Source organism: Pseudopodoces humilis, chromosome 30, assembly GCF_049639895.1.
Source record: "Pseudopodoces humilis isolate 2021_Gansu_Grassland_sample_001 chromosome 30, ASM4963989v1, whole genome shotgun sequence".
Lineage (NCBI taxonomy): Eukaryota > Metazoa > Chordata > Aves > Passeriformes > Paridae > Pseudopodoces > Pseudopodoces humilis.
The window spans coordinates 3797991-3825410 of NC_142229.1; the positions used below are offsets into that span (position 1 = coordinate 3797991).

Consider the following 27420-nt stretch of genomic DNA (forward strand, 5'->3'; position numbering starts at 1 on the left):
GGGGGCGGGAACTGCCATTCTGAGAGCCGGGAACAGGAAACAGGAAACGGGCACTGGGAGCTGGGACTGGGAAGTGCCGCTGGGCACCGGGAGCTGGTCCTGGACACTGCGAATTGGGACTGTACAGTGAGTGCTGACACTGGGCACCGGGAGCTGGCACTGGGATAATGGGAGCTGGTACTGACAGCAGGTAGTGGGACTGGGCACTGGGCACTGGGCACTGGGCACTGGGCACTGGGCACTGGGAGTGGTCGCCCCGCTGCAGACCCCGAAAGCCCCGAGCCCCGCTCTGGGTCCCTCCCCCGAACTTCGCTCCTCCCATCGGGCCCCGCCCCTGCCCCTCATTTGGTGCTGACCCTCGCGTGCCTCCGTCCCCGCTTCGCGCGGTGCACGCCGGGAGCTGTAGTCCCGTGTTCCCCTCCCTAGCGGTCGGAGGTGCGGACTACAGCTCCCGGCGTGCAGCGCGGCCGCGGCTGGGCAGTGCGGCGGCCTGGGGCCGGGGGAGCCTGAGGTGTCTGAGGGGTCCGGTGGGCTGAGTGGGGGCTGGAACGGGCTCCTGAGAGGTTGGGGAGCACTCAGAGTCTGGGGGCTGCTGAGGGCAGCACGAGGCTGCTCAGGGGTTGGGAGGCTGCTCAGGGACCGGGGGACCCCGAGCGGGTTGAGGGATTCCCGAGCGGCTGAAGGGAGCCTGGGAACGGCTCCTGAAGGGTGGAAGTGCTGAGGGCTGCAGGAGGCTTTCCAGGGATGGGAGAGTCCTGAGTGGCCCGGAGGGGTTCCTGAGGACGTGGGGTGGTTCTGGGGGTGTCAGTCGTCAGGACAGCCCCATTCCCACCACCGCCTGATCCCCTCCTGTCCCGCAGGCCATGGACGGCGCCGGGGGCTCGGAGCGGCCGAAGGAGCAGCCGGAGGAGCGGCAGCAGCGCCTTGTCCCCCCGGCAAGCCTCTGTCCGGCCGGAGCCCCCCAGCCGACACCCGCGGGACCCCCCACCTCAGGGTTACAGCCCCCCCACTTCCCCTCATTGCTCCATTTCTACCCTTACAACCACATAAAATCATCTTGAGGGTACAGACCCCCCTGAAGGGGCCTGAGCCACCTTCCCACGGTGCACAGGGGTTGTTACCTGGGGGAAAACCTTGGAATTTGGGGTGTTTGGGGTCTGTCGCGGCGGGTAACACTGTTCCCTCTCTCCCCCTCAGATTCCAGCTCAGGGACAGGAAGGTGTCCTGCAGGAGCTGGTGCTCGGAGCAGGGCAGCCCCCAGACCCTGGTGAGCTTTTCCTGCTTCTCTTGGATCAATCGTGGTGTTTCCTGGTGGGAAAGTCAGCTGCGGGGCTCAGAGGGACCCCAGGGAGCAAGCTGGGGGATTGTCTGAGTCAAATCTGTCTGGTGTCAGATTATTCCCCAAATTAATGCAAGATAAACCTTGTGGTTCCCCAGATGGCTCCAGTTGGGATTTTCCTTGGAAAAGAGGAAATACAGCCCCAGGGTGTACTGAGTGGTTTTGGGGGAAGGGAGGAAACCCCCCCCCACTCCATGTCTGCTACCCAGATCTGACTCCTGTACATCTTCCCTCGGGCAGGGATCAGCGAGGAGCAGCGCCAGGCCCAGGAGGAATGGGAGGCTCTGGAAGTGATCCAGTCAGGTACTGGGACTAACAGAGACCTGGCAACTGGAAAGGTCCAGGAAAAGGGAAAGGAGCTGTGTTCTGGAGGGCAGGATGGGTGGGGGAGAAGCTGGGGGCGTTATTTGCGATGGAGGGCGTGGGAGGTTCCATTTTCCCCTTGTTCCCCACACCTTCAGTCTCCTGGAATCAGGGATGATTCGGGGGGGAGTCAGGGGTAAGTGGAGGTCTTACCCACTCCCTGCCTCCCTGCAGGGTTGGGGGGCACCTCAGGCGCGCCCCTCCCTCCGATTTCCTTCACTGAGGCGCTGCAGCACTTCCAGAGCGCGGAGCTCTTCGAGAGCCGGGTACGGCCGGGCTCCGGCTCCTGCTCCTTGCTGGGAGTGTAGGAAGTAGGAGTTGGGGGCACCAGCCCCCTCCCCCTGCCTCTGACCACGTTCCCTGATGGGTTTGGGCTGTTTGTCCTGCAGGGGAAGGTCCGGACACCAGGGCGCCGGGGGATCCTGACCGCCCTGCTCCGCTGCCTCCGTGGGCCCCCCCAGCTCCGGCCGCAGCTCCGGGGAGAGCAGGAGCTGGTGCTGGCCATGGCACAGTGTGAGTGGCCCCAGGGTTGTGCCCTGCTGGATCTCATCCCTGCTCCCTATGGACACAGCTCCAGGTGGGAGCCCTCTGGCTCCATGGCCTTTCTGCCCCTCAGTGCAGGGGCGAACGGGATGGGAATCACCCGGTCCCTTGGCGTGAGGGGGTCGCACACACATGGAAGCCCTGGGCCTGTGGGTTTGGGGACTGAGTGGCCTTTCCTGGGCACCAGGGGGGTTTTTAAGGTGCCAGGCTGTGGTTTTTAGGTGCTGTGAGGGCATTTTTGGAGGGTGTGGGTTTGGTTTTGGGCACTGAGGGACATTTTCTGGGCACTGTTTTTTAGAATATTGAGGGGTGAGTTTGGGATCTTTTGAGTGCCAAGAGGCATCTTTTGGGTGCTGAGGGGTGTTTTTGAGAAACCAGGGGGATTTTTAGGGTGCCATGGGGCATGGGTTTCAGTGTCAAGGGGCATTTTTAGGTAACAAGGGGGTTTTTTTTGGAGGATATGAGGTTGTTTTTTTAGATGCCAAGGAATGTTTTTTGAGGCCAAGGGGTGTTCTTGGGGCACTGAGGGATGTTTTTTAGACGCCAAGAGTGTTTTCAGCCAGCTGGGTGTTGGCTCCCTCCCTGCAGGTGCCCTGGATGACTCGGAGCGGGTGCACATGCGGATCCTGCAGACCATCTACCAGCAGCTGACACGCTCCAGGCTGGGCTGCCCACGCTACGGAGCACACTGGGAGGAGCTGGGCTTCCAGGGTAGGAGAGGGAGCAACCCTCTGCCTGGGGAGATCCCCAGGGCCATTCCCAAAATCCATTCAAACCTTCCTTGGAGTAACTCCGTTCTATCCCAGCTCCCTCAGCCACTCCCTGTGCTCCAGACCCAGCTCCACTGGCCTCCCTTGGACATGCTCCAGCTCCTCAATGTCCTCCTTGGACCCCAAAACTGATCCCAGGTTTTGATCACCTCTCCATATCCCTACAAAATTCCCAAGGGCACTCTCAATCCCTTTATCCATAGAAGAATTAAACCAAACTGGCCCCAGTACAACGTCTGGACTGGTTGGCTGGGTCATCCCAGTACCATGTTCCTAAAAAGGCTGATAGTACCTGGAAAAGTGTGGGAATGGGAGTGGTGGGCTGGAGCAGGGGCTAGTTAATACTCAGATGAGCGAGATGATGGCCCCATTAGGGAAACTGCCTGAAAGCTTTCCTTCAGGAAAGGGAATCCCCAGGATTCTTGGACTCTGGAAGTGCAGTGACAGGGAATAAACAGCCCATGGAAGTGGGAAGGTGACAGGGAGTGACTCCATGCTGTCGCTCACCTTCCCAGGTGCGGATCCTGGGACTGACCTGCGTGGGACGGGAATGCTGGGGCTGATGCAGATCCTGTTCTTTGTCCTGGATTCTCGGACTTTGCCACTGGCACGGGAAATTTTCCAGCTCTCCCAGCATGAAACCCAGGCATGACCTTCCCCCTCCTCCCTGCCAAGGGGGTCTCCCTTGGAATTCCTGCTCTGGGAAAGGGAAGAACAAAAACCTTCTCTTCTGAGTTTTTTTGGGATGCTGAACCACTTTGTGCTTGTGAGAGGAAGAAGGTGGTGCCCAAGAGCCCCGATCCAGGCTGTATTAATGTTGGGAATGGGATTTCAGAGATTTGATGCTGGCTTTGAGTAGGATAAACAGGCTGGAGAGTTGGGCAACAGGTAAATGGGAGTGAGTGGAGCCTGTGTTCCTAAATTCCAGATTTTAGTCTAGGTTTAAGCATGGATACAAGACTGGCTCAACCCCCAGCATCCATCCAAACCTGGATCTGTAGGGCTTTTATCCCATGGATCCATCCCATGGATTTGTGGATGCATGGATGCGGTGTCAAAGGGCTGGAGGTGCCAGAGGGGAGGAGAGTTTTCCATCTGAGCTTCCATAATGCTGCAATTCTGGTTGTTTTCCAGAATTTTCCCTTCTGCATCATGTCCGTGAACATCACCCGGATTGTCATCCAGGCGCTGCAGGAGGAGCGGCTTTCCCGGTGAGGGGGGTTGGTTTTGGAGTCTCCAGCTGCGTTGTGGGTCCTTCCCCATTCCCAGGATGTGGCTGAGCTCTCTCCCCCTTTGCAGGGAGTGCAACCAGCGGCAGCAGGTGATCGGGGTGCTGAATGACCTGTACGCTGCTGCCTTCCTGCAGCTCTCCCGCCTCTGGAGGCAGCAGCAAGGCACCATTGCCGACGCTGGCTTCTTCCTCAAGGGTTTGTCTTCCTGGGTTTTCCTTCCCCACTTTTCCTTGGGGAGACAACCTCTGGACAGCAACCTCAAAACACCTCCCGCTGTGTTCTCAGCACATCCCAGCTTAATGCCAAGGCCTGTAATGCCCAAAAAATCCAAACATTCACAGTTTAATCCTCAAACTGAGGTTTTCCCACAAATTTTCCCTGTCCCAGTGCTTCAGGGAGTGTTTTTCCTCCCATTTTCCACCCCAGAGGGATGCTGTGACAGGGTGGCTCAAAGTGAGTGGTGCTGCAGACACTCCCTGCTCCCCAGGCTCACAAGGAGCTATAGCTTAGCCCCTGTCCATGAATTACTTATTCCAGAGAGGATTTCTGTCAGTGGGACTAATGTATCCCTCAGAAATCAGGATCTGGGCTCCATCTTCACCTCATCTTCCCTGCTTTCCAATCTCAGGGTGCTCAGGCTGGCACTGGGCTTCCTGTGCTTCCTCATCCCAGGGAAAGCATGAGCATGCCCTTACCCAAGGGAAAATGTCGGGACACCTAATGTATGGGAGCCTTGACACCATGCAGGCCCTGCTTCCCTCAACGTTTTCCCCCTCTGACCTTTCCAGAGCTGGAATTATCCACCAAAAAGAAGCCACGGCAGCTGCTGAAATCCCTGGAAGCCTACCTGAGCTGTGGCCTACAGCCTCCCTCCCCTCTCTCCTCCCAGATCCACTTCACTGGCCTTTGTGACCCCGGGGCAGAGCTGGAGGGAGATTCCCGGCTGATCTGACAAGGGCTGGGACACGGCATAGGGAGTTCTGCTGGTGGATCAGCCCTTGGAGGCAGACACACCACTGTTCCCCCTGGTTTGGGGGCTTGGGAAAGGCCGGGAGAGGTCACGGAGCTGGGATCTTGTGCTTCAGGTGGAATTCTCTGGAAGCAAAGGAGGAAGAGGTGGTGGAGCAGGAGATTCCATGATTCCAGCCTGCCACTGGGATAGTCCCTGTCTCCATCCCAAATTGAGGGTCCCACCTGGGTCCTTGCCCTCCCCAGCTGGAGCCTGAAGCTGGTGCTGAGTTCCTGGATCCCATCCTGGCTCCAGCAGTGCCTGGAATGGGTGATCCCCCACTTTGGGCTGTGGCAGAACCCCCAGGGTCACTGTGGGGTGTCAGCACCCAAAACAGTGATTAAAGGGAGGAGATGAGGGATCTGGTGGAAAAGAGTTTTGGATTTGCCACTGGACTCTGTATCTGGGGAAAGGTGAACTGGGGGTGCCCAGAGTCCACTTTGGGGTGAAAAAGGTGCTGTGGAGGAGAGAAACGAGGGTTGAGAGCCGCAAGGAGGAGGGGAAGGATTATTCCCTCCCTCTGGGAGCAGCTCAGGGCCAATGTTTGGGAATGTCCCCAGGCCCCTAAAAATGGGGAAAAGCAGCCCCCAAAGTCCAAATCTGGAGGAAGATGAGGGGTTTGGAGGAGAGAAGTGGGAGCTCGGGTGAGAATGGAGTGTTGTGGCCCTAGTTCCCCTGAGAGGGAGATGATTCCTGAGGGGTGGGAATGCTCCTGAATGGAAAAAAATAAATGGAGAAAAAAGAGCCTGAAGTTGGGGTCTGCTCTCCTGATCTTGAATTATTGTGGAAATTGAAGGGGGAATCCTTTTCAGGTGTTTTGGCGGAACAAAGATGCAGGGTGGGGATGGGAATGCCAGAAAGAGGGAGGATGTGCAGGTGGGATGCAGTGACCAGGGAGGGATGAGGGGAAGAGGTGGAGGTGTCACCTGCTGGGGAGACTGGGGGAGTCTTGCACCTGTGGAAACATATTTGGGAGTGGGATCTGGGATAAGGGGGGGATAGAAAAGACAAGAAAAAAAGGAAAAATAATATGTTCCATAAAAGGAGGGGAAAAACCAAGAAAGAAATAGAAAGGACAAGTTAAAAAGGAGGGGAAGAGCTCCCAGCGCCCTTTCCCTAGTTTGTTTGGGGTTTTTATTTTGTTTATTTGTTATTGTGCGTATTTTGTGTTTTGTCTTTGCTTGCTTTCCCCCTTTTCCCTGGCATTCCCATCCCATCCTTTATCGCGGGTCCCGGGTACCGCTCCCAGGTGTGGTCCCGCAGGTGCAAGGCCGCCAGCCCTCCCCGGGTGAATCGGGGCCTCTTTGGTGTTTCCAGGCCGCTGCAGCCCCCCGGGTTCGGCGGTGTGGGAGGGACAGGGCCGGGGAACGGGGCTGTGGGGCTGCTGGCCCCGGGGGTGCTGGGATCCCCCGGTGGCCGTGGGGGCTGTCCCGGGCGGTTCCAGCGGGGCCGGTTCCGGCCGGGTTGCCCGGGGGCGGAGCGGGGCCGGGCCGGAGCGCGGTGTCTGTGGTGAGCGGGGCCGGGGCCGGGGGGCTGCGACCCCCGAAACTCCGCAGGGCCGGGGAGGGGGCGTGGGCCCGCTCTGGGGGTGACCCAAAGGGTCCATGGGGACTGTGGTGCCTGTGAGGGGGGTGCTGCCCCCACACCTCGGGCCTGGCGGGCTGGAGGGCCCGTGTGGGCTGTGTTACCTCCATCCCGCGTGGGCTGTGTTCCCTCCGTCAGGCCCTCAAGGGCCCGTGTGGGCTGTGTTCCCTCCGTCAGGCCCTCAAGGGCCCGTGTGGGCTGTGTTCCCTCCATCGGGCTCTCCAGAGCCCGTGTGGGGTGTGTTACCTCCATCCTGTGTGGGGTGTGTTACCTCCATCGGGCCCTCCAGGACCCCTGTGGGCTGTGTTACCTCCATCCTGTGTGGGCTGTGTTACCTCCATCCTGTGTGGGCTGTGTTACCTCCATCCTGTGTGGGCTGTGTTACCTCCATCCTGTGTGGGCTGTGTTACCTCCATCCTGTGTGGGCTGTGTTACCTCCATCCTGTGTGGGCTGTGTTACCTCCATCGGGCTCTCCAGGGCCCGTGTGGGGTGTGTTCCCTCCATCAGGCCCTCTAGAAGCCATGTGGGGTGTGTTCCATCCCTCAAGGAGGGGATGTGCAATGTGGGGTGCCAGGGTGGGCTCTGCTGTCCCCCCCAATTCCATAGGAGCTGTGGGGTGTTAATCCCCCCCAGGTCCCTCCAGGCTGTGTGGAGCACACGTGGGGTCCCTTTCCCAGCCCCTGTTCTGTGTGTCCCAAACCTCTCAAAACCCCCCTTTCCACTTCTTTGTGTCTACAGGATTTTTCCCAGGACCCTTGAGCACTAGTTCTCCCCAGTTTGGGGGTATCCCCCCAGCCATGACATCCCCCAGGGTATGTGACACCACAGGGACCCTCTGTGCCACCAGCCTGCCCCTTGTGGATCCTCTCCAAATCATACCAGGGTCCCCTCATTTTACCCTTCTTTTCCTCTCCCCCAGCTCTATTTTAACCCTAATTTACTTTTTTTCCCCCCCTTTATTCTTTTAGGAAATAAAATTTGTTCATCCCACCCCTCAGAAAGGGAGGGGGGGAAATCCCAATTTGGGGGCCAAGGAATTGGAATCCCAGTGTTCCAGGGTACCCCCTGACTCTGGAGGTGGAAAGGGCTGATGGGGGGTCTGGGGTTTCCCCAGATTCCACTGAGCCCCCTCAGGCCCATATTTCCCAGCTGATCCCGCTGGATCTGTGTCTCTGAGGGACAGAAAACCCTGTGCCCAATCTTGCTGGGGTGCTGATCCCCCAGAACCAGGTTGATCCGGGTACAAACAGTAACCAAAATGTGCCACCAGCTTGTCCCAGCTAAAATTCATTGATTCCTTGCCATTATTGAAACCCCCCACATCACAAACCTGTTTTCAGATGTATCCACCCACATTTGGCATTCCCAGATGCCCCTTCCCATTTTTCTTTTGCTCCTCAGATTCAAACATGGATCAGCCACTCGGGCCCAAAGCTGGAAGTTTTCATCCCATTCCTGGGCAAATACCACCACCCTGTTTCGGGGCGCTGCTGCCAGACCTGCACCCCCAGGAGCTGGGTAGGAGAGTTTGGGATCCTGGGATGCTGAGGATCTGCACTTGCAGGGATTGATCCCGTTTTTCCTGCCAGGATGGATTCTATCCCAAGGATCTCGCTGCTCTCGGGTTCCGCGATGTCAGCCGTGTGACGGAGACAGACACGCGGTGAGGATGGATGAGCTCTGTGCAGAAAGCACCTGGAAAACCACTTCCCCCCATATTTCACCAGAGTTCCTGTGGGAATCCCTCTCCATCCTCTCCAGTTCCTCGTTATCGCAAACTGAGCTCATTAATCAATTTTGGGAGGTTGGAAGTGGCATCTCTGAGGGCTTGGGCTGTGCTCCAGTCCTGGAATTGAGGATTTGGGGTCATGCCTTTAATTGAGCAAAAATTGGAATTTTGGTGGGAAGAACATGGAGGTGGAGGGTTGTTCTTTTCTCTGGCTCACAGGGAAAATGGAAAACAGACACTTCCTCCTAGAAGGAGAAATCCCTGGTGCCTCAACATTTCCGGCTGTGGAATGGGGAGAAATGTCCTGAATCTGGCAGAGAGGCAGTCTGGGGGGTCTGATCCTGGTGGAAAAGCTCCCCCCGCCCTGCCAGGATGTCACCGTGTGTCCCCTCCAGGTTCCGGGGCTGGCTGGTCCGTAGGGTCTGTGGATTCCTCGCAGCCTGGGAATGGGAAATTCCAGCAGAGACCCCCGGGGAGCTCCTGGTGCGGATCTGCAGCAGCAGGAGGTGGGTGGGAGCTGCTGGGGCCATCCCAGGATCACCCTCACCCACCCAGGAGGGGCTGGAGATCCTGTTTGGTCCCTGGATCCCAGGTTGGTGTGATCCTGGAATCCACCGAGGCTCTCTGGATCACAACATGTGGGTTCTGGGGTGCTTCCCCCTCCCATCCTCTCCCCAGGGTGCAAGATGCTGCCTCTGGCCGGGACCCTGGATCCGGAGGGGATGAGGGATCCCGGCGGCGCTGGAAGGAGGAGATTTCCCGGATCCTGGGGGAAATCCAGGCCCCGCTCTCCCCTCTGCTGCTGAGGTCATGGATCTTCTGGAGAAATATTCTGGGATTCTCTGGGGGGTGGATACAGATCCTTTTGGAGATATTCTGGGATTTTGGGGGGATGCACATGGATCCCTTGGGTGGTTTTCTGGGATCCTTTGCAGCAATGCGCTGGAATACTTTGGGGGATATTTTAGGGTCCTTTGGGAATCCTTCAGCTGGCTGCCCTTGGGGTCCTCTGTAGCTCCTGGGGCCATTCCCCCAATTCCTTCTGAGGAGCTGGAGTGGGAAAATCCAAACCCTGCAGGAAGGAGAGAAGCAGAGAAAACTTTCCTTTTCCCTTTCCCATCCCACTACTGACAGCTGGGAATCTGGGGCTTCATTGCTTGTCTGATCCAGTGGGAATAAAGAGTACTTCTGAACTGTTAAAGGGAAGGTATTCCCCTGGGAATAAGAAATTCCCCATGGAATAAGAGCATTTGGGGATCCCAGGGTGGGACAGGAAGATGGAGGGAATGCAGGATTCCTGATGGCAGCCATGGTTGCCAGTGGAAAGGAGGATGTCTCGTCACATGCAACCTTTCCCGTGTGATAAAAGTGAGAATTTTGAACAGAGATGGGTTGGGAAAACTGAGGCAGGGAGAGTTCCTCATTCCCAGTTTTCCCACAGGCTGTGCCACTGGCTGCTCCCCAAGCTCCTGACCCGTCTGTTCCTGAGCGTGCAGCTGCACCGGGGGCAGCTGGAGATGGTGCTGCGAGCTGCCAGGACGGTACGGAGCCCAGGGGCCCGGCCGGGCACTCCCAGCCCCTGGAACACTGGGAATTCACCCCAGGATCCCTCGCTTGCAGCCCGAGGTGCCGCTGGTGTTCCTGTGCAGTCACCGGTCCCAGGTGGATGCGCTGCTCCTGTCCTTCGTGCTTCTCTCCCAGAGGATCGGGCTGCCCAGGGTGATGGTGGGCACCTGGACAAGCCCTCGCCTCAGGTAAGGCAGCGCTGTGGGATATTCCCAGAGGATGCAGAGGGATGCAGTAGTTGCCCACAGTGTCCTTCCCTCACCAGATCCCTGCTCCAACGCCTAGGAGGGATTTTCCTGCCTTCAGGAATGGTACATACACGGAGTGCCCGGGATGAGGAGCTCCCAGGGGCTGTGCTGGATATGGTAGGTGTAGTTTGGGCTGAAAAATCTCTCTGGAGTGTTTGGGGAGGTGCTGGCAGCTCCCAGTACTCCCAGTCTCTCCCCAGTACGTCCAGGAGCTGCTGCGGAGCCGCCAGCCCCTCATCCTCTTCCTGGAGGAGCCCCCAGGCTCCCTGCAGCTGGTGGAGCCTGCCCGGTGCTGGCTGCTCCGCGTGCTCCGGGCCCTGCGGGACCGAGCTGTGCCTGACGTCCTCATCGTCCCGGTGGGAATTGCCTATGATGTGGCTCCCGGCACAGTGGAGCAGGATGAATTGGTGAGAGGGGGCCAGGGGGCTCAGCAGTGCTCCCCCAAATCACTGACACTGTCCCTGGGAATCGGTGTTCCCCAAAACCTCTAGGAAGCACTGTTCCCCTAAATCTCTGGGAAGATCCCAAGGGAGAGGCATCACTCCAGATCTCTGGGAGCATCCCTGGGGAGTGGCATCCCCCTAAATCTGCCATTAAACTCTTAATGTCATCTCCTGGCAGCCCCCTCAGCCCCTTGGGATCGGCACGTGTCTCCGGGCAGCATTCCAGGCCCTGCGCCGGCACCCTGGATGTGCCCGGGTGGATTTCTCTCAGCCCTTCTCCTTACGGGTACGGCAGCTGCGGACCCCCCTGGATCCATCCCGGCACTGGGAGACTGTTCCTGGGATGTTGGTGGGGTTTGAGGTGTCTGGGGGGATCGAGTGAATCCATCCTGGGGATCCCGGGATCAAATGAGCTCATGATGCTAAAGGCTGTGAGCACCCACAGGCTTCTTCATCCTCATTCCCAGGAATTTGTGGACAACAACCTCGTTGGGCCAGTCCTCACAGGGAATCATCCGGAGCAGCTGCTGCTTCCCACCATCCTGGGCAGGCGGTGAGGAGCCGAGCCCCAGGCAGTGTTTCCCCTTGGATCTCTGCTCCTGCCTTCTCTCCTCACCTCTCATCCTGACTCCTCAGCCCGCTGGATGTCGGGAATGTGGGGACTTTGAGTCCCAGCTTGGGGACTGAAGAGGAGACTTTGGTGACGGCGCTGGGGCTGCACGCACTGAGTGGTGAGGAGGGCTGGGGCTTTCCTGCATCCCTTGGGATGGCATTCCCTGCTTGGGAATGGGGTGGAGGTTAATCCCCTCTGGAAAACGAGTCCTTCTCCCCCACTGCAGATTCCAGCACTTGCTCTGCCATCACGGCTGTGGGAATCACTGCGGCGCTGCTGCTCCACAGACACCAGGAGGTGGGATGAGTTTTCCATCTTTCCCTTCCCTCAGAACAGCATTCCCAGCAGGACTCCCCCCTTTCCATAAGGCAGCGTGGCCAGTGGGAATCACGCTCCTTTCCCTGGGAGCAGCATTCCAGGAGCAATCACCCTCTTTTAACATGGAGTCGTAGTCCTAATGGGCCTCACTCCTCAGAGCAGCATTCCCAGTGGGAATCACCCCCTCTTTCCCTCCGAACAGCATCCCCAGCAGAATCCCCCTTTGTTTCCCCAGGTGGTGCTGCTGCCCCGGCTGATGTGGGATTTCTCGGAGCTGCTGGAGCAGCTCCTGCTGCGGGGCCGGGCCGTGGGGTTCTCGGGGCAGCTGCGGGCGCTGCTGGGGCACAGCCTGCGGCAGCTGCAGCCCCTGCTGGCCCCACACCCGCCGGGGCCCCCCAGGGCTGCTCTGGGGCCCCCCAAGGCCTCGGCCCGGGCACAGCTGGGGCGGCTGGCAGCGGGTGTCCGGCACCACCTGGCCAGGGAGGCCGTGGGCGGTGAGTGGGGACACCAGGGAGGGGGGACGGGGTGACACTGGTGGCACCAGGGAGCAGGGATGCCACGGGAATTGGTGACACCGGGGCTTAGAGGCACTGGGGGAATCCGTGACACCGGGAATGGGTGATGGCTGCAGTTTGGAGAACATCAGGGGTATTGTTTATATCGTGGGGTTGATGACATGGGGATTTGGGACACCAGGGATCGGTGATGCCAGGGAGATTGGTGATATTCGGGAATTCAGTGTCACCAGGGTAAGTGGCACTGGGGAAATTGGGGATGCAGGGGATTATTGACACTGGGGAATGGGAAAGGCGGGGATTGGGGATGGCAGAGGTCAGGAGAGTTGGGTTCACTGGGGATTTGGGATGCTGGGGTATTTGGTGACTCTAGGACTGGTGTCTGTCCCATCAGCCTGTGCCATCCGTGCCCTGCTGCTGGAGGTGCTGCCAATCCTGGGCCCCCCCTCCAGCCTCACCAGGATCGTGCTGAGCCGGGATGAGCTGCTCCGCAAGATCCTGGAGCTGCTGCAGCTGCTGCCTCTGACCCTGCTGGGGCTCCAGGTGGGGACATGGGGGTGGTCTGCCATCCCCAACACTGCTGGGTCTGCAGCTGGGGACCCAGGGGTAGCCTGTCACCCCTTTCGTGTGTCCCCAGCCCTGCCAGCCCACAGACTGCCACAGCCTGGACATCCTGGACAAGCTCATCCTTGGGGGGCTGCTGGAGGAGGAGGAGGTGGGTGACACCCCAAGACCTTTCCTGGGGCACAGGGACAGGGTGGCTTCGAGGTGAGGTGACACCCTGCTATCCCCATAGCCAGAGAGTGAGCGCTGGGGTTGTGACGTGGCCCCCCAGGGCTTCTTGCGGGGACGTTCCTTGGGATCCTTCACTGATGACAGCGACAGTGACAGCGAGCACGGGGTCCCCAAGCAGTGCTACAAGGTACTGGGGGCTCCCCCCACTGCCCCCCAGGCTGGGGGGAAGGTGGTCTCCCCCAAATCTGGCCGTTTATCCCCCACAGCTCAGCGAGCCCCAGGGCTTCCCTGGCTTCCTCCTCTTCCTCTGCCGCCTCCTGAGCCCCATCCTGCAGACCTACAGCCGGGCTGTGGAATTCCTGGAGCGACCCCCCTGGCCCCAGCCCGGTAGGACCCCCCCGAAGTGGGGAATCCCTTGGGACTCCCTGGGGCCACTGAGGCACGGCTGCAGCCCCCAGGAGGTGGGATCTGACACCCCTCCCCACTGCAGAGGCAGACTACGTGGAGGCACTGCTGGAATTCCTGGCTGAGGATGAGGATGGTGAGTCAAGGTGGAGGGATCTTGCTTTTAGGGTTCAGTGACCCCCAAACCAGGCTAAGGGTTCTTGAGAGGTGGCATTTGGGGGTTCCCCTGGGATCTCTCTCCCCACAGGGTATCCTGACAGGAGCCTGGCCCTGAGCTCCCTGCAGAGTTTCAAGGACATGGGGGTAAGCACAGCTCCCCCAGCCCCCTAACATTTTGTTGCCCCCTCTCTCCCGTCCTGACCTCCCTGTGCCCCCCCAGGTACTAGAGGAGCTGCAGTCCCCCACTGGACGCCTCCTGCAGCTCTCCCAGCCTTTCCAGTCTGCTTTCAACCGAGAGAAACTGGGAGCCTTTATCCACCAGTTCACCCAGCTGTAGCCCCCCCCCAGACCCATAAACGGGGCACAGTGACCCAGTGGCTCCTGGATTTATTGACCTGTGGGGCAGATGGGGTCTGGGGCGTCTCTCCCCCATCAGACCACCCGGTTGCAGATGGTGCCCAGCTCCTCAATCTCACACTGCACCTCATCACCGCGCTGCAAAGGGGGACATGGTGGCATCTGTCCCCAGGGGGTTCCACTCTGTCCCCACTCACACCCAGCCCCACCTGAGCCCCTGTTTCCCCTCACCTTCAGGAAAACCGGTGGTTTCTGAAAGACCCCCACTCCCGCAGGGGTCCCTGTCAGCAGGATGTCCCCAGGGACCAGTGTCACGAACCTGGGGGCACATGAGGTGTCAGCCATGGCCACCCAGGCTTTGGGGGTCCCCAGCCCCCCCCATTCCTACCGGGACACCCAGGCAACGAGGGTGGGCACCCCAAAGATGAGGTGGCGGGTGTTGCTGTCCTGCATCCGCTGCCCGTTGACGCTGCAGCGGATCGACAGGTTATGGACATCTGTGGGAGGTGACATGGGGGGACATGGGGACAGTGCCACCATGACCCCACCTTGGGTAAAAAAACACATGTGGTGGCACCAGTGGCAGCTGAGAAAGAGTTGCCATCCCATCCCTGCCTTGTCCCTGCCCTGTTCTCATCCCATCTGTGTCCTGTCCCCATCCCATCACTGTCCTGTTCTTGTCCTGTCCCCATTCTCCGCCCATCCCATCCCTGTCCCACCTGCCACCGCCTCCCTGGTGACAATGGCCGGCCCCAGGGGACAGAAGGTGTCGAAGGTTTTCCCCAGCAGCCACTGCCGCCCGTTGCGCCGCATCTGCCAGTCCCGGGCGCTCACATCGTTGGCCACAGTGAAACCCAGCACGTGCTCCAGCGCCGCTGCCTCCTGGGGACAACAGGGACCTGCTGGCAGGGGGACACTCCCACCGACCCCTCAAAGTGAGCTGGGGACCAGGACAGGGGTGGGGGTACCTCGATGTGTCGCCCCCTCTTCCCAATGACGGCAGCCAGCTCCACCTCCCAGTCCAGCTCCTGTGGGGACAGAAGTGGGGCTGGGAGGGCCATTTCCCTGGGGGGCCGTGGGGGTGGCTACCGGGGTACCCACGCTGGTGTCCTCGGGGTGCACGATGTCATCGAAGGGCCCGGTGATGGCGCTGGGGAACTTGCTGAAGATGAGAGGCTCCTTGGGGACCTTCACGCCCTGCTCCTGACAGTGGTCGTGGTAGTTGAGCCCCACACAGATCACCTTCTCGGGGTCTGCTATGGGTGCCAGCAGCTGCACAGTGGCCCGGGGCACCCGGTGCTGTCCCGACTCCAGTGCTCTGTGGGGACAGATCCACCCTTGGGATCAGCCCCACTTTGGGACGCCCATTTCTCAGAGGACAAACTTTTGGGGGGTCATTCAGAAGGGTCAGCTGTATTTTAGGGACTCTCCTTTTGGAGAGTCCCCCAGTTGAGGGGACCCAGTTGTTGGGGTCAGCCACTCTTGGAGGTCACACATCATTGGGGGTCACCTATGATTTGGAGTGCCCATCTTTTTGGGGGGCCAGCTGTTGAGGGTAACCCACTTTGGGGTCATCCAAAGCAGCATGCAGATTCGGGTGGCCACTCCTGTGGGGATCCACGAGGATACCCCCTTTTGGGGCTCGCTCTCCTTTTGGAGGACCCGCCGCCGGTGGGGATCGCTCACCTTTGGGACCCACCCTCGGCCTCACCCACCTCTGGGCGAGCTCCAGCCCGCGGGGGCCGATCTCCAGGAATTCCCGCATGGACCGGGGCAGCTCCGGCTCCGCCGCGCTCAGATCCACCAGGTCTCCCCCGGGCGCCTCCTCCAGCCCGAGCCGGGGCCCCGCGGCCCCCCGGAACCGCAGCAGCCGCAGCGCCCCGCGCATCCCCTGCGGCACCGGGGCTCGGGATCCCGCCGGAGGAAACCGGGGCCGAAGGATTCCCCTCGGCTCGGGATGAATCCGGGCACCCGGGGGAACCCTCCCCCCGATCCCACCTGGCCCCGACCCCGGGGGATCCGACACGACCCCAGTGCTCGAGGGTCGCGATCCCCAGAACCCCCCCAGTCACAGGGGACGCCATCCTGATCCCGTACCGCTCCGATCCCAGGGATTCCCACATTTATCCCGCACAGCCCCGATCCCGGGAATGCCCCCGACCCAAGGGATACCCCCCTCAGTCCCACAGTGCCCCGTTCCCAGGGATTCCCCCGTTCCCAGGGGTTCCCCCATCCCGGGGTCCCGGGGGTCTCACACTCGGCTGTTCCCCCGCTCCGCTAGGGGGCGCTGCGAGCCCCGGCGAGTGTCACGTGACGCTTCCCCTGCCCGCCTGAAGGTCGCCGCGCCGGGACCCCACCCCCTTTGTGGTGTCCAATAGGAGCGCGCGGGGGCGGGGCAAAAGGCCAACGAGAGCCAATGAGAGGAGATGGCTGAGGGGCGGAGCCCCGGGAGCGGGAGTGGGAATGGGAACGGGACCGGGACCGGGACCGGGAGATGCGAATGGGAATGGGACTGGGAATGGAAGAGGCACGGGGTATAGGACCGGGAGCGGAACAGGGAGGGGGACACAGCAGGACAGGGACCAGGACGATGCGCGTCTCTCACATCCATCCCTCTTGACTCCATTTCACCCCTAAATCGTCACTATTTGGTTTATTTATAAAATTCCCCCCCTCTCCACGCTCTTGGGTGAGGGGGCTTCATAGGGGGTCCCCTGAGTGTTGTGGGGAGGAGGGGCTGTGTGCTTCTGGTTGGTGTTTGGGGGCTCCATTTCATGGCTGCGATGTGGAGACCCTCACCCAGAGAGCCCCCACATCCCGGGGGGTCCCTACCCTGGGGGGTCCCACCTCTGAGGGTCCTCACACCCCGGCAATTCCCATGTCCCAGGAGGCCCTGGGGTCGGGTTTGTGCTGGGTCAGGTCCCTGCACTGCCAAGGGGGGGTCCGTGTCGAGGGGAGGCTCAGCCCCCCAAAATGGGTCTGTCTGGCAGGTGGCAGCACCGTGCTGGGCTGGCTCTGCTGGCAGCGTTGTCTTTGTCCTATCCCATCTCAGGGAGCCACATGCTGGATTTCTCCTGACTTTGAACTTCTTGTTTGCCTGAAATAGTAGAAAATCTCCGGGGCGGGCTGGGGTCTAGAGCACGTTGTGGAATATCTGCATGGAGCTCATGATGTCCTTGTCCTGGGGAGGAGAGAGCAGAGACCCCGTGTCCCCTTTCCCCTGCTCCCAGCTCTCCTTCTTTTGTCACCCTTTTGCCATCTCCCTCCTCTTCCCCTCATCCTGTCCCCCACCCCTCTCATCCCACATTTCCCATCACAATCCTGTTTATCCCCCCCCATCCCTCTCACAGCTCCGACTCCTGTGCCTCTCCCTCTGTCCCTCCTGTCCTGTCCCGCTCCCATCCCTCCTGGGGTGACCCCTTTCTCCTCCTCTCTCCTGGTGTCCCCAGCACGTCACTTTGGGACAGAACAAGGAGGAGGAGGAGGATGGTGTCCCCCTAGAGCCCCTCACCTCCTGGCAAGTGGCCAGGAACTCCTCGAAGGTCACCACGCCGTCCCTGTTCCTGTCCATCTTCTGCAAGGGAGTGGCCAGGCCTGAGTGGGGCCAACCCTTGGCGGCAGAGTGGCCCCGAGAGGTGACAGAGGGGACAGTCTCACCTGGAAGAACAGCTCCACGTGCTGGGCCGGGGCGCTGGCCCCCAGGGCGGGCTCGGTGCAGCGGCCCATTATGGCATAGATGGATTTCATGATCTCCAGCATGTCCTGGGGGACACAGGGAGCTGGCAGGTTCCCGTCTGGGTATTCCCACCCCATCAGCCCCCTCAGTGTCTCCCAGTGTCCCCCACTGTCACCTCCTTGCTGATGTAGCCGTCCTTATTCACATCGTAGAGGTCAAACGTCCACCTCAGCTTCTGCTGCTCCGTCCCCCGCAGCAGCACCGAGAGCCCCACCGCGAAATCCTGCCGGAAGGGTCGTGGCCATGAGAGGGGAGGGACCCTCACCCCCTGCCCCTCCCTCCCGCTGCCACATCGATCCCGGGGCGCCCGAGGGATTTCGTTCCCTATTGATCCCGTTATTTTTACCCCCAGTGCCGCAGCGCCCGGCGCTCCCGGCACCCGCGAGGGAGAGTTTGGCCACAGCCCGGGATGGGGAAGAGCAGCAGGAGGAGGAGGAGGAGGAGGGGAAAGATGTGATGAATCACGGTGCTGGCACAGCCATTCACGCCAGGAATTCCCACCTGGAAGCAGAGAGCCCCGTTGCGGTCGGCGTCGAAGGCGTCGAACAAGAAGTGGGCGTAGGAGCTGGCGTCTGCGGGGGAAGGGGCACGGTGACTCCCCCGGGACTGGGGTCGGGGCATTCCCCAATGGGCCCCCCCAGACCCTCGTGCCGGGTTTGGGGACCCCCCGACTCACCGCCTTGAGGGAAGAACCGCGAGTAGATGAGCGTGAAGGTTTCCTCGTCCACGAGGCCGCTGGGACACTCCTGGGAAGGGGAGCGGCGCCGGTGACCCCGAAGAAAGTGGGGACCCAGGGATTTGGGGTGTCGGACCCCCAGACTCACGTTCTTGAAGCCACGGTAGAGGGATTGAAGCTCCGACTTGGTGAACTTGGTCCGAGTCAGCAGCTGCTCCAGCCCCTCGGGTTGGTGCCGGATGGTCGGGAGCTCCACGTCGGCATCGCCGCTGTCTGCCAGGAGAGAGCCCCGGGCAAAGATCCCCCTTAGGAACACCCCCTCCACACCTCAACCCACCCACACCCCCCTAAAACCGCCCTCGTCCCCCTAAAACTAGGGCCCAGCGCCTCGGCAGACCCCGAATCCCCCTCGGGACCCTGGAACACCGCGGGTGTTGCATCCCGAGGCGTTTCCAGCATCCCGAAGGTGCAGAACGTTCCCGAGCCGCCTCTTAGCCACTGCTGCTCCAGTCCGGCCCGGTGGAAGGTAATTAATAAATGATGGTTCATTAATAATTTCAGCCTGGGAAGCCCCTGTGGAGCTGCTCAGCAAAGGGGGGTGTCAGCAATTTTGGGACGGGATTGGGAGCCTGGAAAATTCTCAGGCACTGTCAGAGGGGGGTGAACCCCCAGCTCCTGCTGTGAGGGGTCTCAAGGGACTTGGGGGGGATTGGGGGTCCCTGATGTCCCATCTCAGGGGGTTTTAGGGGGCAGTGGGGGACCCTCATGTCCCGTCTGAGGGGAGGTTCAGGGGCTGATGCAGGATTTGGGGCTCCCTGTGTCTCACCTCTGGAGGTTTTGGGGGTCACTGTGGGGTCGAGGTCCCCCAGAACCCCATCTCGGGGGGCTTGTTGGGGGTCAGCACCAGCTCAGAGCCTTCCCAGCCCACCTTGGGAAGGTTTGGGGGTCACTGGGGGTCCCCGTTATCTGCTTCTAGGAATTAACGGGGAGTGGGGAGTGGGGAGGTCTCTGGGGTGAAGGTGCCCACCCCTCCGGGTGTTTGGGGGGCAGCGCAGCCCCTCGGGGAAGGTCGGAGCACAGCTGGGCCATGACGCTGCTGGAGGGGACCTGGGGGCCCTGCCCGCTCCCCCCGCACTCCCAAATCCTCAGCCTCCACCCCAAACCCTCCCGAGGGGGAACCCCAAAAGCAGCCGGTTCTGCTCCACAGGAACCAGTTAGAGGTCAGCGGGTCATTTGGTGCTGGGAGGAGGGTCGGGGACACCCCGGGATGGGGGGATTGAGAATCCATTTAATTAAATAATTAAGATTAATTAAGGTTGGGGGGGGGGTGGGTACCTTCTACAGAGATGGGCTCCAGGATGCCGAACTGCTTGAGGACAGCGATGAAGAGGAGGATGACCACGGCCACGGCGCACAGCTCCATGCCCTGGATGCCCATGGCCCCTGGGGGGGGACTGGGGGCTCTCCCCCCCCCCCAAAGCTGCGGGGGGGCAGCGCTGGGTGCTGCGGGAGCGTGGAGCGGGTGCTGCGCCCGCCGCCCGTGTCCGGCTGTCCTGTCCTGCCCTCCTCCTCCTCCTCCTCCCCTGGCACGCGCCCACCCCCGGCCCCCCCCGCGGCTTTCCCATATTTTATTTTCAGTTTCCCAAATGAAGTTGGGGGCTGGGGGGGGGCAGGGACGCGACCCCCGCTCCCCGCAGCACCCGCGGGTGCTGGGTTCACAGCCGGGGGTTCAAATCAGAGCGGGCCACAAAATTGGGTGAAAAACAGGTTGTTTTGGCCACCCTCCCCCCCCCCCCCCGCCCGGTGGGATCGATGGGATCGATAGGGATGAGTAAGCAGCGAGGGGAGGGGAAACTGAGGCAGAGGAGGCGGGCGGGGGGGGCTGTCCCTGTTCCCCCAGAGCTGTCCCCACCCCTCTGTGGGTGTCCCCAATCGTCCTGGGGACATCGGCCCTGTTCCCCGAGGACTGTCCCTGTCCCCCCGGGGCTGTCCCTGTGCCCCCAGAGATGTCACCTCCCCGCCATGGCCATCTGTGCCCATCACCGCAGGGATGTCACCCCTCAGTGCCTGCGCTGGCCTTGTCCCCAGGTCTCCAGGGACACCGGCACTGTCACCCCGAGGCTGTCCGTGTCCCTCGGGATGTCCCCGCCACAGGACACCGTCCGTGTACCCCCGGGGATTCGTGTCCCCAGGGTCTCAGGGGCTTTCATCCCCATCCCTCCAGGGGTGTCCCATCCTCGTGGTCACAGGGACAGCCTGTCCCCCAAGGGCTGTCCCTGTCCGCCCCCAGGGGTGTCCCTGTCCCCCCCAGGGCTGTCCCTGTCCCCCCCAGGGGTGTCCCTGTCCGCCCCCAGGGCTGTCCCTGTCCCCCCCAGGGCTGTCCCTGTCCCCAGGGCTGTCCCTGTCCCCAGGGGTGTCCCTGTCCCCCCCAGGGCTGTCCCTGTCCCCAGGGCTGTCCCTGTTCCCACGGGGGTCCCATCTCCCATCCAAAATCTCGGGGACCCCCCCGCCCCAGAAGTCCCGCACTGGGGGCGTGGCCACACACGGGGGCGTGGCCACACACGGGGGCGTGGCCACACACGGGGGCGGGGCCACGCACGGGGGCGGGGTCACACACGGGGGCGGGGCCAGATACTCTGGGTGTGACCAAGGGCGGGGCTCTACCGCGCTGCCCCGCCCTCCCCTGACGTCACTTCCGCTTCCGCCCGTAAAGGAAGCGCCGCCACTCTCGCCGCCATGGCCTCAAGGTTACTGCGGGTGAGCGCGGCCCTGCGGCTCCTGCCCGCGGCCTCTGCCCGCGCCGTGCCCGCCCGCTGCCTCGGCGTGCCCGGTGAGCAGGGACCGGGGGAGCGGGGAAACAGGGAGGGAGCGGGGGAGGAAGGAGCGGGAGCGGGGAGGGACCGGGGCCGGGTGTCTGCAGCCGCGGTGTGACGGCCCCACGCAGGGAACCTGGCCAGCGATGAGGAACAGGCGACCGGGCTGGAGCGGAAGGTGATGGAGGCCGTGAACAAGGGTCTGGTGAGTGCCGGGCATTGGGGGACCTCGGGAGGACCCCGTGCTGGGGCTCGGGCCGCGGGGTTTGGAGGATGGGGGCAGCTCTGCAGGACGCTGCGGTTTCTCAAGGGATCCCGGGGGTTCTGGGGCGGTTTCAGGGTTCGGCTGTCCTTGGAGGGGCAGAGTGTGGTGAATGGGTGTTTGGGAGAATGGAAGTCACAGGGTGTCCTAGGGGGGCCCAGGGAGTGGCGAGGGGTTTGGAGTTATTTCAGGGTTTTGGTGCCTTTGGCGGGGGTAGGGTCTGAGGGATAACGGGTGAGGAGATCTGGGGATCCCAAGGGGTTTGGGGAGTGCTGAGATGGTGGCGGGGTCATCTGGAGGGGGGTTTCAGAGTTTTGGTGTCCTTGGAGGGTTGCAGGGTCCAGGGCTGGGGAGTTGTTGGGAAAGTCTGGGGGGGTCTCAGAGTTGGGGGTGTCTTGGGGATGAGACTGGGGGATGCCAGGGTGGGGTGGTCAGTTTGGGGTTCTCGGGGCCAGGCTGCCCTCAGAGGGGTCTGAGGGGCGGATGGGGGTGCTGGGGTGCTCACAGCCTGGGGCTGGCCTCGCTCACCCCTCGCCCACAGGATCCGTACAGCATGTTCCGGCCCAAGCGCTACGCGGGCACCAAGGAGGACCCGAACCTCGTCCCCTCCATCAGCAACAAGCGCATCGTGGGCTGTGTCTGTGAGTGCCCCCCATCCCTGTCCGTGTGTCTGTGCTGCCCCTGTGTCCTTATGTCCATCCCCGTGTCCATGTGTCTGTCCTTCTCCTGCACGTGTGTCCCCGGGTCCGTGTGTCCATCCATGCCTGTCTGTGGTGTTGGTGGGTCCATTCCTGTCCCTTGTCCATCTGTCCATCCCCTCCTGTCCTTGTGCACTGTCCCACAGTGTCCAGGTCTCCTGTTGCTCTCCCCCACGCTCTCCCTGTGCCCCCAGGTGAGGAGGACAACAGCTACGTGGTTTGGTTCTGGCTGCACAAGGGCGAGGCCCAGCGCTGCCCCTCCTGCGGTGCCCACTACAAACTGATCCCCCATGAGCTGCCCCACTGAGGGGCCGTGGGACCCCCACCCTCAGCTCCCCGGGATCCCGGGGCCCTGCTGAGCCCTTTGAATCGGCCCAGATAAAGAGGTTGTGTGGAGAGCCTGACTCTTGTCTGTGCTGGGGCGGCAGTGGGGTGGGGGGATCAGGCCATGAGTGGGGAGGGGTCTGGGGGGAATGCCATGGCCTAGGAGCGGTATTTGGGGTGGGGGGACCCCATTTCATTGTCCCTCTGTCCTGGGATTAGGGGAGCCCTGGCTGCAGCTGCAGGGGGAATGCCTTGTGTGTCTCACCGCTGCTTTGTCCCCTTTGGGTGTCCTTGCCCAGCCTGTGGCATGCCCCACCCCAAAAGAAGCCCCTGAGCACTAAGGGGGGGTTGGGTTGGTCCCACAACCTCCTGGAGAGATCACAGCCCCCTGCACACACAGGGTTACCCCCCAGAGTCCCCATGGAGGCTGGTTTGTCCACTTGGACCTGTGCCTGCCTGTCCCATGGGTGACAGCTCTGTGGGCAGGAGCCTCCTGCTGCTGCTGGAGGGTCCCAGGGCGCCAATCCTGCCAGGGACCTGTGGCTCCGTCTTCCTCTGAGGGGACTCGGAGCGCCCCACCAGATGCCAGGAGATCCCCAGAGGAAGCCGGAAGGTTCCCAGGTGATCCCAAGTGGCCCCAGGAGGTCTCTGAAGGGTCCCAGGGTGTCCTTTAAGGGGTGACACGTGCCGGACGTGATGACTCCCCTCGGGCACGTCGTCCCATACCGGGGGGGAGATGTGGGTTCTGCTCCCCAGGCTCCGCTCAGGGCTCTGGGCAGGCCAGGGAGGACCCGGAGGTCGCTCATCCAAAGTGTGGCCCCATGTGCTGTGATGTCATCGATGATGTCATCGATGATGTCACACTGACCGACCATGACATCATGCATCCCCGGCTGCAGGGGGTGGAGCTGTGAGCGTCACTGGCCAATGGGGGCTGTGAGAGGCTGTGACTGACAGCGGGAAAGGGCGGGAATCGCTCGCAATGAAGGGAGGAGCTGGGGGCGTGGCTCCAGGGATCGATAGCCGCTGCCTGGCCGTGATTGACAGCCAGGGGGCGGGGCTGTGCCGCAATAGAACACTTGTGTGGGGAGGGGCTGAGGGGCAGGGCTCATCGGGGGCGGAGCCCTGGGCCTCATTGGCCAATAGGAGCCAGCCGTGGCCGTGACTGACAGCCAGGAGCAGAGCTCAGCGCTCAATGGAGCGGGGCCTCTGGGGGGCGGGGCTTCGGCGGGGGCGCGCGGGGACGCGGAGGGCGGGGCCCCCGGCGCACGTGACGGCGGCGGTGCGGCGGTGACGTCAGCGGTGTCGCAGCGGGGCCGGAAGCGGGCGGTGCGCGGGGCGGGCGGACAAGATGGCGGACGGGGACAGCGGCAGCGAGCGCGGCGGTGGCGGCGGGTTCGGGACCGCCCGCGGCGGGGCGGGGGGGGCCGGCCCGGCCACGGGGCCTGGCGGCGGCGGCGCGGCCGGCCCCGAGCAGGAGACGCAGGAGCTAGCGTCCAAGCGGCTGGACATCCAGAACAAGCGCTTCTACCTGGACGTGAAGCAGAACGCCAAGGGCCGCTTCCTCAAGATCGCCGAGGTGGGCGCGGGCGGCTCCAAGAGCCGCCTCACGCTCTCCATGGCCGTGGCCGCCGAGTTCCGCGACTACCTGGGCGATTTCATCGAGCACTACGCGCAGCTGGGCCCGTCCAGCCCCGAGCAGCTGGCCCAGGCCGCGGGGCCGCCGGGCGAGGACGGCGCGGGGCCCCGCCGCGCCCTCAAGAGCGAGTTCCTGGTGCGGGAGAACCGCAAGTACTACCTGGACCTGAAGGAGAACCAGCGCGGGCGCTTCCTGCGCATCCGCCAGACCGTGAACCGCGGTCCCGGCGGCCCGGGGGGGTTCGCGGGAGGCCCCCCCGGGCTGCAGAGCGGCCAGACCATCGCGCTGCCCGCCCAGGGCCTCATCGAGTTCCGCGACGCCCTGGCCAAGCTCATCGACGACTACGGGGGCGAGGAGGACGAGCTGGGCGGCCCCGGTGGCGGCGGCCCGGGCGGTGGGGGGCTCTACGGGGAGCTGCCCGAGGGCACGTCCATCACCGTGGACTCCAAGCGCTTCTTCTTCGACGTGGGCTGCAACAAGTACGGGGTGTTCCTGCGGGTCAGCGAGGTGAAGCCGTCCTACCGCAACGCCATCACCGTCCCCTACAAGGCCTGGGCCAAGTTCGGCGGCGCCTTCTGCCGCTACGCCGAGGAGATGCGCGACATCCAGGAGCGCCAGCGGGACAAGCTCTACGACCGGCGTGCCGGCCCGCCGGGACCCGGCAGCGGCAGCGGCGCCGGTGACGACCCCGACGGCGACGACGTGGACGACGACTGAGCCGATCCCCCAGCCCTCGACCCCGACGCCGGCCCCCCACCACCTCCCCCCGAGCCCCGGGGCAAAGGGGTCCCCAGTCCCCCCTCCCAGTGACGGGGCAAAGGGGTCCCCGAACCCCCCTAACAGCGATGGGGCAAAGGGGTCCCTGAGCCCCCCTACCCCCCCCCCAGAGATGGGGTGAAGGGGTCCCCAAACCACCCACGTCCCCGCTCCCAGCAACGGGACGAAGGGGTCCCCGAGCCCCCCCCCCCCAGCAGCGGTGGGGCACGGGGGTCCCCGAGCCCCCCCCGAGCCCCCCCTCCTGCCGCCACCGGAGAGAGAGAAACCGGCCCGACCGTGCCGCCGCCCGCGGCCCCCTCGCCCCCTCCCCTGCTCCCACCACGGGACCCCCGGCCCCCAGGAGTCGCTGCTTTGGGGGGGGACGGGGATTCCCCCGCCGCCCCCTCCCCTCCCGGAGCCCCCCCATCAAAACCAGCACCCGAGGGCCCCGGAGCTGCGGCAGCGCCGGGGGGGAGCAGCGGAGGCACCTTGGACCAACGGCCGTTCCCTCGGCTTGTGATTTTTCCTTCATTTTCCTTTTTTTTTTTTTCCTTTTCTCCTCTTTCCACGTGTTTTTTTGGCTTGTTTTGTTTTGTTTGGTGTTGGTTTTTTTCTTTTTTTTTTTTTCTTTTTTGGTTTTGTTTTGTTTTTTGGGGTTTTTTTTGTTTGTTTTTTTGATGCAAACTCCGGGCACCCGAACTGGAACCGGCCCCGAGCTGGCGGCTCCCTGACAATTAGGGAATATTTTCTCGGTTTTGCCGATTTCTGACCGTTTTTCCCCCCCTCCCCGTTTCCCGCCGGAAAGGGGGAGGCGCCGGCACAAAGCACAAGGAAAAACTCGACGGGGCGAACCATCTTCCACTTCTCTCCAAATAAGGCGCCTCCGGCCCCGTTTCACTAGGACCCGCCGGAATCCGCCCCTTGGCTTCACCCAAATTGGATTTTCCGGCCCCAAATCCGTGGCCACGCCCGGCCCCGGCACCTTGGGGGTGGATTTTGGAGGTTTATTGTTATTTTTTGCCTCCTTTTGTCTTTTTATGCCCCCCTGGGCCTGGCCCTGGCGCTGCCTGGTCCCTACAACCACCTCCTATTAAACACATTTTTCCACTCTCAAATAGTCTTTTTTTTTAATTCTTTTTCACTCCCTCAGCTCAGTCCCGCCCTTCCCAGAATTCCGGTTTTTCACCCCGTTTTCCCACAACTCTGAACTCCATCGCTCTCATTCCAAAGTTTTGCCTCTTCTTCTCCAACGGTTTCACCATTTTAGGACTTTTCTTTTTTTTTTTTTTTTCTTCCTTTTTTTTTTTTTTTCCTTTTAATCCATTTTTGGGAGCCCAATCAGCTGCCTCCTTAATTTATTACCATGGATCCGGCATCTCCCACTCTCCATATTTATTGGGAAGTGAGGAACAGCCGCAGAGCCCTGGGGGACCCCCGCACCGCAGGGATGCTGCTGTCCATCCGTCCATCCGGCCCCATCCCGCTGCTCCCACTGCTCCCGCTGCCGTCGCTGTTTTTAAAGGGATTTTTAAAGCGAATTTCTTCCGTTGATCCCGTTTTTAAGCCTTCTCCGTCGCAAAGGACCCGGATCCCTCACTCAATCACACGGGAGCAATAGTCCTTCCTCGATGGCTGATGTGTCCGTACTGTATTTTGTACCCTCAGGCAGCTCTTTCCGGTGAATTCCTGCTGTATCCACCCATCCTCCTGGTCCTGTGTTCTTTGCCACGGAGAAAAACCATAAACCACGACGGCGACAATGGATTTGGGGGGAAAAATGCTCCCACCTCCGCGGGACTCACCGGCGTCCAGCCGCGGGACCTCTCCTTTTATTTTTGAAGAGGATGAGAGATATATATATATATATATATATATATATAAAAATATATATATATTCCTTTGGGTTTCTTTCTTTTGGCTGAATTGCGGTGATTTAGCCTTATTTCTACTCTGGGAGAGCGGCGGAATCACTGCTGGCCCGGCCCAGCTCTGGGAGCTGGCTAGAAATACATGGAAGAGGAAAAAAAAAAAAAAAAGGCAAAACCACCAAAATCCAGTAATAAACCCAAAAAAGCTCCCGGCGTTGGCTCAGGGAGTCTTTCCTGGCCAGAGAAGTGCTGGATCCATGGACAGAACCTCCCACAGCTCCATTTGGGTGGGAAGAGCAGAGCACGTCGGGGGAAGACAGCAGAAAAAACAGACAAAATGAGATAAAATAGGGAAAAAAGGGGATTTGAGGTGCCAGCTGAAACAAGGGGAGCGGCCATGGGGGCTGCCATGGGGGAGGGGATCTTGGGGGAGAAGTTTTGGGTTGTTTTTCTCTTGGAGTCCCCCTGGAGCTGTTGGGTGTTTCCCAGGAAAGCAGGACAACGCCGGCATCTCCCCTGAACCCCCTTCCCATCTCTGTGTGTATAGACATGGCTGTGTGTACATAGCTCAGATTCGGTTGGGTTTTGGGTTGAATTCTGTAGAAAATGGGCAAATTGCTTTTTTTTTTTTTTTTTATTTTTAAACCACAAATAGGGGAAAAATATCCCAAAATCCTGGTACTTCCAGCTTTGCCGCCCCAGAGGGGTTGATGGAGAAC

At 61.4% G+C, this 27420-nt stretch overlaps 6 protein-coding genes across 13 annotated transcripts; 4 read left to right on the top strand and 2 right to left on the bottom strand.

The window, feature by feature from the left end:
* Positions 1-49: 49 nt before the first annotated feature.
* On the top strand, positions 50-6007 carry ELMOD3 (ELMO domain containing 3). Of its 5 annotated transcripts, none has more exons than XM_088068355.1 (12): positions 50-126; positions 861-935; positions 1198-1267; positions 1580-1642; positions 1877-1968; positions 2092-2215; positions 2834-2956; positions 3052-3153; positions 3531-3661; positions 4150-4226; positions 4315-4442; positions 5036-6007. In XM_088068355.1, the coding sequence occupies exons 2-12, from the start codon at positions 864-866 to the stop codon at positions 5197-5199; spliced, it is 1146 nt and encodes a 381-aa protein (XP_087924481.1). In that variant the 5' UTR covers positions 50-126; positions 861-863; the 3' UTR covers positions 5200-6007. The 5 variants fall into 5 exon arrangements, with proteins under 5 accessions (XP_087924481.1, XP_087924485.1, XP_087924484.1 ...); XM_088068357.1 differs by having other exon boundaries at positions 64-190; XM_088068356.1 differs by lacking the exon at positions 50-126 and adding an exon at positions 467-511.
* A 718-nt stretch (positions 6008-6725) lies between these two features.
* On the top strand, positions 6726-13926 carry LOC102110297 (glycerol-3-phosphate acyltransferase 2, mitochondrial-like). The gene is made up of 19 exons (XM_088068314.1): positions 6726-6765; positions 7580-7653; positions 8243-9377; positions 10012-10111; positions 10191-10324; positions 10402-10501; positions 10585-10791; positions 11006-11113; positions 11295-11380; positions 11464-11558; positions 11667-11737; positions 11994-12252; positions 12668-12816; positions 12911-12988; positions 13070-13195; positions 13275-13395; positions 13499-13549; positions 13661-13716; positions 13793-13926. The coding sequence occupies exons 3-19, from the start codon at positions 8710-8712 to the stop codon at positions 13907-13909; spliced, it is 2526 nt and encodes an 841-aa protein (XP_087924440.1). The 5' UTR covers positions 6726-6765; positions 7580-7653; positions 8243-8709; the 3' UTR covers positions 13910-13926.
* Positions 13927-13939: 13 nt separating this feature from the next.
* On the bottom strand, positions 13940-16255 carry LOC102106400 (oxaloacetate tautomerase FAHD2B, mitochondrial). The gene is made up of 8 exons (XM_005532913.3): positions 16185-16255; positions 15645-15820; positions 15031-15247; positions 14898-14957; positions 14649-14811; positions 14318-14426; positions 14161-14248; positions 13940-14067 (listed from the first exon to the last, which is right to left on the bottom strand). The coding sequence occupies exons 2-8, from the start codon at positions 15815-15817 to the stop codon at positions 14005-14007; spliced, it is 873 nt and encodes a 290-aa protein (XP_005532970.1). The 5' UTR covers positions 15818-15820; positions 16185-16255; the 3' UTR covers positions 13940-14004.
* Positions 16256-16682: 427 nt separating this feature from the next.
* LOC102106207 (calsenilin-like) lies at positions 16683-19803 on the bottom strand. 4 transcript variants are annotated; one of them, XM_005532912.3, is made up of 8 exons: positions 19677-19803; positions 18490-18614; positions 18342-18411; positions 18167-18237; positions 17781-17888; positions 17587-17691; positions 17441-17503; positions 16683-17110 (listed from the first exon to the last, which is right to left on the bottom strand). In XM_005532912.3, exons 1-8 carry the CDS (start codon positions 19777-19779, stop codon positions 17063-17065), a joined length of 693 nt encoding a protein of 230 aa, XP_005532969.1. In that variant the 5' UTR covers positions 19780-19803; the 3' UTR covers positions 16683-17062. The 4 variants fall into 4 exon arrangements, with proteins under 4 accessions (XP_005532969.1, XP_087924501.1, XP_087924500.1 ...); XM_088068375.1 differs by having other exon boundaries at positions 17441-17691; XM_088068374.1 differs by having other exon boundaries at positions 18342-18614.
* A 1232-nt stretch (positions 19804-21035) lies between these two features.
* On the top strand, positions 21036-22512 carry COX5B (cytochrome c oxidase subunit 5B). Its single transcript, XM_005532911.3, has 4 exons — positions 21036-21171; positions 21286-21359; positions 21958-22057; positions 22309-22512. Exons 1-4 carry the CDS (start codon positions 21078-21080, stop codon positions 22419-22421), a joined length of 381 nt encoding a protein of 126 aa, XP_005532968.1. The 5' UTR covers positions 21036-21077; the 3' UTR covers positions 22422-22512.
* Positions 22513-23789: 1277 nt separating this feature from the next.
* On the top strand, positions 23790-25025 carry PURB (purine rich element binding protein B). The gene has a single exon (XM_088068362.1). The coding sequence runs from the start codon at positions 23790-23792 to the stop codon at positions 24792-24794; it is 1005 nt and encodes a 334-aa protein (XP_087924488.1). The 3' UTR covers positions 24795-25025.
* The last annotated feature ends 2395 nt before the right edge of the window (positions 25026-27420 follow it).

Bases quoted from the DNA above. Each gene is read 5' to 3' on its own strand.
- ELMOD3 (XM_088068355.1), top strand. From the start codon at position 864: ATGGACGGCGCCGGGGGCTCGGAGCGGCCGAAGGAGCAGCCGGAGGAG. The intron at 3,662-4,149 runs GCATGACCTTCC...GTTGTTTTCCAG, and splicing joins TCTCCCAGCATGAAACCCAG to AATTTTCCCTTCTGCATCAT. The intron at 4,227-4,314 runs GTGAGGGGGGTT...CCCCCTTTGCAG, and splicing joins CAGGAGGAGCGGCTTTCCCG to GGAGTGCAACCAGCGGCAGC.
- LOC102110297 (XM_088068314.1), top strand. From the start codon at position 8,710: ATGCCTTTAATTGAGCAAAAATTGGAATTTTGGTGGGAAGAACATGGA. The intron at 11,381-11,463 runs GTGAGGAGCCGA...CTGACTCCTCAG, and splicing joins CCCACCATCCTGGGCAGGCG to CCCGCTGGATGTCGGGAATG. The intron at 12,253-12,667 runs GTGAGTGGGGAC...CTGTCCCATCAG, and splicing joins GGCCAGGGAGGCCGTGGGCG to CCTGTGCCATCCGTGCCCTG.
- LOC102106400 (XM_005532913.3), bottom strand. From the start codon at position 15,817: ATGCGCGGGGCGCTGCGGCTGCTGCGGTTCCGGGGGGCCGCGGGGCCC. The intron at 14,427-14,648 runs GTGGGACAGGGA...CACCTCCCACAG, and splicing joins CACCAGGGAGGCGGTGGCAG to ATGTCCATAACCTGTCGATC. The intron at 14,068-14,160 runs GTGAGGGGAAAC...CCCCCTTTGCAG, and splicing joins AACCACCGGTTTTCCTGAAG to CGCGGTGATGAGGTGCAGTG.
- LOC102106207 (XM_088068373.1), bottom strand. From the start codon at position 19,779: ATGGGCATCCAGGGCATGGAGCTGTGCGCCGTGGCCGTGGTCATCCTC. The intron at 18,615-19,676 runs GTACCCACCCCC...CTCTCCTGGCAG, and splicing joins GGAGCCCATCTCTGTAGAAG to ACAGCGGCGATGCCGACGTG. The intron at 17,889-18,166 runs GTGGGAATTCCT...CCCTTCCGGCAG, and splicing joins ACGGGGCTCTCTGCTTCCAG to GATTTCGCGGTGGGGCTCTC.
- COX5B (XM_005532911.3), top strand. From the start codon at position 21,078: ATGGCCTCAAGGTTACTGCGGGTGAGCGCGGCCCTGCGGCTCCTGCCC. The intron at 21,360-21,957 runs GTGAGTGCCGGG...CCTCGCCCACAG, and splicing joins AGGCCGTGAACAAGGGTCTG to GATCCGTACAGCATGTTCCG. The intron at 22,058-22,308 runs GTGAGTGCCCCC...CTGTGCCCCCAG, and splicing joins GCGCATCGTGGGCTGTGTCT to GTGAGGAGGACAACAGCTAC.
- PURB (XM_088068362.1), top strand. From the start codon at position 23,790: ATGGCGGACGGGGACAGCGGCAGCGAGCGCGGCGGTGGCGGCGGGTTC.